The sequence below is a fragment of the Chondrus crispus genome, genomic scaffold, assembly GCF_000350225.1.
Source record: "Chondrus crispus Stackhouse genomic scaffold, scaffold_156, whole genome shotgun sequence".
Lineage (NCBI taxonomy): Eukaryota > Rhodophyta > Florideophyceae > Gigartinales > Gigartinaceae > Chondrus > Chondrus crispus.
This window is the reverse complement of record NW_005179024.1, coordinates 157,964-166,647: the sequence shown is the minus strand read 5'-3', so window position 1 is coordinate 166,647 and position 8,684 is coordinate 157,964. Positions and strand designations below refer to the sequence as shown.

The 8,684-nt window shown below is 61.9% G+C and overlaps 1 protein-coding gene across 1 annotated transcript; it reads right to left on the bottom strand.

Annotated features, from left to right (window-relative positions):
- Positions 1-309: 309 nt before the first annotated feature.
- Positions 310-931, bottom strand: CHC_T00002790001 (hypothetical protein). Its single transcript, XM_005713868.1, has 2 exons — positions 830-931; positions 310-678 (listed from the first exon to the last, which is right to left on the bottom strand). Exons 1-2 carry the CDS (start codon positions 929-931, stop codon positions 310-312), a joined length of 471 nt encoding a protein of 156 aa, XP_005713925.1.
- Between the last annotated feature and the right edge of the window lie 7,753 nt (positions 932-8,684).

Sequence of the window (8,684 nt, the reverse complement as noted above, 5' to 3'; positions counted from 1 at the left end):
GACGGTGGGGCGAGGGTCATCGGCGACTTTCGGCGACACGAGTCGTGACAGGGCATCGGGCACCTGATGCACGCGTCCGGGGCGGTACTGAATGGTGAAATCGTATTCAGCCAGACGTAGCCGCCACCGGGTGAGTCTTCCGGAACTCTTGGTGAGTGACATGAGCCATCGGAGGGCGTCATGGTCCGTCCGTACGGTGAACTTCGTGCCCTCTACGTACGGCCGTAGTGTGCGGAGGGCCCACACTACGGCGAAGCACTCGCGTTCGGTAGCGCTGTAGTTGCGCTCACTATCGGACAGTGAGTACGATCAATACCCCACGGGGCGCCAGTCGTTCGGCTCTTCGTGCCCCTGAAGTAAGGTGCAGCCGAGTTGGTAATCACTCGCGTCGGTGTCTATCATGTACGGACGACCGTGCCGGGGCAACGCGAGGATCGGCGGAGCGATTATGCACTTCTTAAGGTTCTCGAACGCCTGAATTTGCAGCTCCGTGAGGTTATAGAAATCGGGATCCAAATCCTTGCGCGTCATGTCGGTCAGAGGACGCGCAATCTTAGCGAACCCCTTAACGAATCGGCGGTATACGTTACACGCCCCGAGGAACGAGCGCACTTGCGTCAACGTCCTCGGGAACGTGAACGTCTTGAAAGCGTCGGCCGCCGTATCAGCCACGCTCAACTTGCCTGGGGAGATGACGTGCCCCAGGTAGTGCACCTTCGGTCGGAAGAAGCTGCACTTCTTGAGCTTAAGGGAGATACCGGAACTCCGCAGTAAGCTCAAGACGGTATCGAGATGCCTCGCGTGCGTGCGTACGGGAGAACACGATCACGTCGTCGAGATAGACGAGGCATATTTGCCAGCGGACTCCGGAGAGTATTATGTCGAGCGCACGTTGGAAGGTGGCCGGTGCCCCTTTGAGTCCAAACCGCATGCGCAAGTGGCGAAACGTGCCCATGTGCGTCGTAAACGTGGTCTTATCCCGGTGTTCCGGAGCGACCGGGATCTGCCAATAGCCGGAATTTAAGTCCAACGTGGTGAAGACGGCTGCATCTCCTAACGAGTCGATGCAGTCGTCCATCCGTGGCAGCGGATACGAATCCGCTGCCGTCTTTGCGTTGAGACGCCGGTAGTCCACGCAGAACCGAAGAGAGCCGTCTTTCTTCGGTACGAGCACCACGGGGGACGCCCACTCGGTGCTCGCGGGTTCGATAACCCCTGCGTTCAACATCTTGTTCACCTCCTTCGCGACCATTTCGCGCATGGCCGGGCCCTTCTGATAGGGCATAGAACGAATCGGTTTCGTTCCCGGTTCGAGGGGAATGCGGTGCTCCGTGGCTTGGATCGTTCCAAGCGCACCGCTCCACAGACTCGAGTGCTTACGGAGCATCTCGAGTACGTGGCCACGGAGCTTGTAATCGTCGATGTATGACAAGTCGATCTCTTTTTCCCAATCCATCGGTGGATTTTCGGGATTCTTTTGCTGGTGGAGTACAGTACTCCTCGCCGTCGGTTGGCATAAAGGTGACCGTTCGTCCGGGTCGACCCCCCTGCCCCCGGCGGTGGTCTTATCGTCGGAGTTGGGTCGGCCAACTCCAACCCCACCGACTTGATCGGTCCAGTCGGTCAGGTGTAGCGCGTGCGCGATCCCCTCGGCGACCTTACGTTCGGGAGTGAGGATCGCGAGGGGGTTGCGCTTCGCGTATCCCACGACGGTGTGCTTCGGAAGCCTCTTTTCTCGTCGTGAGAAATTCGCGACGATGACGTCGAAGGTCTGATTCGGTAGGACCTCCGCGACACCATTCGTCAGCCTCACTCCATGTCGGTGTTGGAGTGAGGGCTTGGGTTCCAGGAACACGAGGCCCCTCCCCGCGGTTGTCACACGCACGTGGGCTTGTGAGATCGCGGGGATGGTAACCCAGCGGGCGATTCGGATCGCTTGCGGGGCCTCCTCGCGTGCGTCTGGCCGACCCGTGTGTCGCCCGTGTCGCCTGGTAGGGGGAGTCGACTCCCCCTTTCCGTCGACGATGGCGACGGAACCGCCTTGGCGTAGCTCCATTCGTTGAGCTTCGATGTCGATACATGGCACGTGCGTATCAATGAAGGCCGTGCCGAGGAGGACCGACACGGCGAGCTGGTCTGCGACTACGAACGGAATTCGGAACACCGTGTTCCTCAACCGCACGGCCAGGCGGACGACGGCGGAAAGCTTGAGGGGGTTGCTATTCGCGCCTGCCAGTCGTGGCAGAGGTGCGTCGTGCACGACGTAACGCGTCCAATCGGGGGGAAGGTCGGCCCTCCTCATCAGATTATACCCGGAGCACGTATCAACGGCGATCGTGCGGGGTTTAAATGCATTTCCCTCTGTGGCTATCGAGCCGAGGACGTTGTAGATCTTCGACGTCATAAGGCAAATGACGCCGGCAACAACCTTCGGGGCGACCTTATCGGTGAGGTCGTTCCGCCGGGGCCTTCGATTTCGGTGCTGGCCCCGCTTGCGTGTCCTTCTCCCCCTTCCTTGGGGCGTCCGCGGATCAGTGACGCCCCACGGATTACTCGAGTCCGTACGACACGGACCTTTCTCCGGAGACCTTGGGCTCGCGGGAGTCAGGGGGTCGACCGAATCTTTTCGGTCGTCGTTGCCCCCGTCGCCATCGTTACGCCTCACCGGGACGTCGGCTGTCCCCGTGCCTTGTTCACTTAACGTCGGGCCTCCGGAGGCCTCGACGTGCGCTCCCTCCGGTATCGGCATTACAGGAGCTCCCGTGCTCGCCTCCGGAGGCGGGGGATGTATTATCGGACAATACCCCTCGTGTCCTTGGCGAGCACGCGGGGTCGGGTCTAGTTCGTGGGGAAAAGACGGCTCACGCGACCGCGTGTACGTAACCGTCTTTACCCTTTTTTCGAACTACCTGTGCTATCGGAGCTAACCTCCTGGCTATCGACGGCCAGGTCTTCTTCGGGTAGCCGTCCGCGTGGGTCGGCACGATTCCCCCACTGCGGCTCAGCGGCCTGGCGAAGTATTCGGGTACTTCCGGGCCTTGACCTGCGGCGTCCGGTCGTCGCAGGATATGGGGGACGAAGCGAGTCGGCTCCCCTTCGTGACCCTCCGTGGGTAGAGGGTAAGGATCCTCTACCCAGTCTTGCAGGTACATTATCGCATTTTGTACCTGTTGGGGTAACCGAGAACGGTCTCGGTCCCCTCTTTCTCCTTGACGGGGGTACCTTGTGTCCGCCTGCCGGTAGGCGGGTCGATCCCGACGATCGACTTCGTTACGACGGTACCCGCCTCCACGGGGGGCGAAGCGTGCGCCCCCACCCGATCGGTTCGGGAAACCTTGACGCGGGGGACGGCCCTCGCCCGCCGCTTGCCGGAGGAGATTACGCGCACCGGGGCGCGTCTCCATCTGGTAGCGGTAGTTCCTGTACGCCGTGAACATTCGTTGTTCCGGCGACAGGAACGGGCACGCGTACATGGCATGCCCGTACGTACGGCATAGCCAGCACACGTACGCGCTGCCGTCCGTTGAGGCGAAGGTCGCCGCGTGCCGCGCGTCCTCATCGGTGAGGAGGGGCACGCGAGGCGCTCGGCCTCCTGCATCTCGGTTCGAGATGTCGAGCTCTGCGACCCGGGGGTCCGTATCCCTTGCCACTCTTGGAGTGGCTGCGAACGCGGTCGCGTAACTCGATGTCGTTCCGGTCGACATCGGTGAGGGGGTTCGTGCCCCCACGGGCCCTGCTCCTTGCCTAATGAGGACAGGGTCGGCCTGCCACTCATCCTCCCCGATATGGAGGGTCGAGGCGGGCGAACTTGTCGCGGCGGACTTCGTAGTCCTGCCAGCTCTCCTTGCCGGTTTCGAATCCGGCAGAGATAAACCGCGCCGAGCGCGGTACGTTGTACCTTCCGCCGTGGCGATACGGCGGATGGTCGGAAGATCGGTCTTCTGACTGCCTGGCAGCCTTTGCACATTTTCGAATACTGCGGCACGGGTTGCCGGTGCAAGTCCCCGCACGAAGTAGTGCGCGAGGGACTGTTCGGAGAAGACTGCCGTGCATCGGAACGCGGCAGTCTCGAGTCGGTCAGCAAACGTGCTTTCCGTCTCATGCGATTGCTGTCGCGCCGTAGCGACAGCGTCGTACGCTTCACCTAACACGTCGTCCGTGAGGTAGCGTTTTAAGAATTGATTCACGAGCCCCGGCCAGCTCACGTCATCATGGAGCTGGCCGGCGCGGAGGCCACGCATCGTATAACTCGTATACAGGCGCTCCGCGTCGCGCTCGAGGAAGTGAGCGAGGACTCGTACCGCAACACCTTCGGTCAGGTGTTGCGAGTTGAAGGTGATTCGGATATCCTTCAAAAACGGCAGCAGCTGGATCGGGTCGGTACCGTCGAAGCTGCGCATCGTGGGACGGATCCCACGACAGCGTTGGACGTACTTCGCGATCCGTCCCGCGTCACCCGAGGTAACGAGCCTCGAGGTGTTATCCAAGCGGTACATACGATAGTCAGCAACGGCGCTGAACTCTCGGATCATCGTATGTCCCGGCTCGAGCCCGGGTTCAGCGGGACCCAGCGTGCCAAGGAGGTAACCGGTAGCGTACGGACGACTACCAGACCTGGATGCTCGGCGTAACTCGCCGGCGGGTAGCCACCCCATCGGGGATCGACGGAGAACATCGGTTCTCCGGATCCGCAGGCGGCTCCTCCACGGTCCTGTTCGTCCGCGTACGATACGCGGTCCACTTGCCGCCTACTTCCGGCGATAGGCGGCAAGGCTCGGGTCTCAGACGCAAAGTTCGCGTCTATCGGACGACGACTTCATTCTGCAGTCCGACTGGTAGCGGCACCAGTCGGACGCCAACCTTCGGGGGCGGCGGCGCTCGGAGGCACGGTACCGCCGGGCCATCTCGAGGGGGCACCGGGTAGCCCTTCGGCCATGGTACGTTCCATGTCACGAGCACGCCGACGAGTGGCGTTGGGCTCAGCGGAGAGGTGCGCGAACGCACCCAATTGCTCTGCGGACGGAGAGGTTTGGTCCTCGGGTCGTCTCACCGAGGTCGGCCTCTCAGGGCGACCTTGCCCGGACGGTCCGGGCGAGGCGAAACGGGAGTCTTCGACGAGCACTATCCGCGAGTGTAACTCGTCGATCAGTGCTCGGAGATTCTCTAAGGACTGCGTCACTCTATCGAACTTCTCTTCACGCAGGGAGCGGAGTTCGGCCATACATCGAGTGTATACATGGTCCGATACATCGATCCGAAGGGAGGTACGGACTTCCTCGATGTATTCGGCTATGCGTTCGAACATCGCCGCCGCTCTTTCCTCGGAGGGTCCGAGCGACGGTTCGCGGTCACGAGGACCTGCGTCGCCGTCGCCCGACGGGGCGGATGGGGACTGCACAGCGGCCGGACTCAGATCCGCCACTTCGGAGCGGATCGAGGGCTCAAACTCTTGGCTCATCTCAACGCGATCGGTTCGCGGAGGGAAGCGGAAGTCTTCTCGGAGATCGGACTCCAGGGTCTTCTAGGTCAGGAGACCACTGTAGCATAAACACCCCCAGCGATAGGGGTGTATGCACAGTTCGACCGAGACCCTTGTCGATCGGGAAGACGGGGGTGAAGCGGGACACCAGCCTACGGCACCGGGCAGCGGGCCCGGGTAGCGTGGTAGAGCGGGAACGGGGAGGACGCCGGTACGCGCGAGCGGTTCGACGCCTCGACGCCCCGGCGCGGTACTGGGTAACGATACAGTACCGACGGGCGGATGCGGAGCCGGCTCGTGGGCGTACCGCGCGCGTCCTCAACCCGCGCTCGGTGCTGCTTCTAAGGTAATTAGCGAACGTTACCTTAGAATAAGCGGGAAGTCGGACCTTGACGGTCGGTGGGTGACAAGTCCGTGCTTGTCCTCCTCCACCGCCGCCGGTCCGCCCCATATTTAATATACAAAACAATCTATCATAACACTACAGTAGCGAGGTACTGTAGTGGGCTACTGTAGTGCAGGTCGGCCTGCACTGTAATACTGTCAGCTATGTCGAGGCTGACAGTACACGTATTACCCGTGGTGCGTGCGCGCTTCGTTCGCGTGTGGCACACGTGTGCACGTGTATGCGCGTGTCCCTTGTCCCCGTGGTGTACACGTGGACACGCGCGGTTGTACTGTAGAGCGTCGAGCTCTACAGTAGGGGATCCTGTTGTTGATTCAATCTAACTAAAAAGCCCCCAGGGGGGGGGGTTATACTACACTCGGGCCCCTCGTCCGTCAGCGGTAGCGCCGGTTCTTCCGATTGGACGGTCTCGCGCGGCTCGACCACGTTGATGCCCGTGGGAGCCTGCGCACGCGAATTTCGCCACGCGGTCGGCGGTTGACGCTCGAACGGCGAACCTGGGCGGAGACTTTGACGGATCCGAAGCTTTTGATAATTGGCCTCTCGGGCCTGCAAAAGCTTCGACTGCAGTGCGCTGTCCGCCACCACAGGACATTGCTCCTGTCGGTGGGTCAGGTCCAGACAGAACCGACACGGCGGGGGTCCAGGTAATCCTTGGTTGAAGAACCGGACCCGCTGGTTCTGTACTGGCCTTCCGTACGGATGTGCGCGCGCGTCACCGTGTTGGGCGGGCGCCATCGGTGCGCCCGCCGGGGACGAGGCAGGTGACGGATGGTAGCTAGTCGGCGGCGAGCCAAGCGAGCTCGGCGTCGCCGATTGGTCCGTCACCGCCAGTATCTCCTCCGGTTCGGTTCCGCGCGCTGTCGGGAGTTCAGATAGGGACTCGACCGACAGCACGGGCCTTGTCCGCGTGTTGCGCGTGAATCTTCTCACCGAATCGGACGGTGCTTGAGGCGACGCGAACGAGGTCGCCTGTCTTCGAGCCGAGCGGTGCGTCTCGCCTATCGCTTGCGCGTAGCGTGCCACCGCTTGGTAGTCCACGCCCGGGTGCGTCGCGAGATAATTCTGCACCTGCGCGCACGTCGCGGGCAGAAGTCCCTCAACGAAAAGGGACTTCAAGCGCCTGTCCGAAAATACGGTTCCGCAGCGCAACGCCTTGTCCCAAAACTGGTTACTGTACACCTCCTCCGTCATATTAGAGCTCTGTCGGAAGGAAGTGACATCACCGACCGCTTCGGAAATAACTTCGTCCGTCGCGTACGTGCGTAATAAAAAGTTAACAACTTCCGCGTAGGTTTCGAGCATATTGCGCTGCTCCGCATCGACCGCCATGGTGTTCCTGTGTAGCCTGGACTGGAGCAAGGCGTGAGCCTGCCCAGTCAAATAGAACTGGAAACACCATACGGCCGCTCCTTCGCGGACCCCATTGTGATTGCAGGCCATCTTGAAGCGCGCGAGGAACCCTAACACCGCGATTGGATCTTGACCACCGAACGTGTGGGTTTTCAGCTGGACGTCCAACTTCTTCCGATAACGGTTAACTCGCCGTGCAGTACTCGCGTCGTAGCGCGCGCTGCGATTTTCCAGCCTATACGTGCGGTAGTCGACGGCCTTGGTGAACAGGTCGTTCAGCGGCCTGATCACCGGCAACCGTTTCGGATCCCGCCTCGGGGCAGACCGGCGGTCTCTGCCCCTGCGATTGCGGTCTCCTTCTCCGCCGGGGCTACTGTAGCCGTCCAAGTCGGAGTCTTCTGGCCGGAACCGACGTCGGTCGCGCGCATTGCGGCCTCTGCGGTCGCTTCTGCGCGATTCGTCCGACTCGGTGTCCTCGTCATCGGAGGGGTATCCACCTCCTCCTGCATCGCGGTATTGCGTATAGCGTCCTTCGCGGTTATCATCGGAGGGGTAACCGACCCCTCCGGCATCGCGGTACCGCGCGTAGCGTCCGTCGCCGTTCTTGCGCGTCGCCCTGTGGCGACGTCTTGTGTCGTCTTCCTCGGAGGGGATGTCTGTACCCTCCGAGTTATATCCTTGAGCGCCGGGTGCGCTTCTTCTGATCGACCGATACGGCTGTCGCTTTTCTGTCGCGACGCGCCCCGGGCGGTTTTCTGTCCCGCGGGGGGCCAGCCGTATCGGCGAGTACGGGAGGGCCATTTTCTGTGGGCCCTCCTGTAGCACCATAAATTGGTGGGACGTAAATGGTCTTACCCTCCGGGTGAGGGGCCATTATACCGATCCCGGGCGCGGCGCCGATCGGTTCAGCGTGCGGTAGCGTAAAATCCGGAGCGGTTGAGTCGCGCTGCGCGTGCGCGTCGACTCCTGCTTCGGCGGGAAAGGTCGTGGCCAGACGATTGGCCACGGCGGAGCTGATCGCTCCCTTTATAGCCGTACCGGACGGGGATTCTTCGTCCACAGTGGTGAGCGCGGTCACCACCCTGCAGTGGACTTGAGCGGGTAGAAGTTCGTCCAAAAGCGGTGGTATCGCGCTGCGTATGTGCGCGTCCACGAGCGCGGGCACCGTTCGGTCGAGGCATACGCGCGCTACCTGGGGGAGTTCCGTAGCGAGGAACTCCTCGACCCAGGCCTGGATGCGCGGCTGAATCGCGTCGACCATCCATCGGACGCGATTCTCAGTGCCTGCCGACACGACCGGCGTAACATCCGATGCGGACGCTTGCGTGCGGCCCAGTCGCGGTGGTGGTCGCAGCAGGGCTTCCGGGTTCTCCACCCGGGGGCGCGGTGCGCCACTGCCACTGCGGGTGCTCAGACGCCCGGAGGCGGAGTCTCCCCCTTCTTCCG

What these genes read in the sequence shown, in the direction of transcription:
- CHC_T00002790001 (XM_005713868.1), bottom strand. Translation starts at nt 931, where the DNA reads ATGCGGTTTGGACTCAAAGGGGCACCGGCCACCTTCCAACGTGCGCTC. An exon ending in GCCTCGTCTATCTCGACGAC is followed by an intron (nt 679 to 829) that starts GTGATCGTGTTC and finishes TCCCCAGGCAAG; the next exon opens with TTGAGCGTGGCTGATACGGC.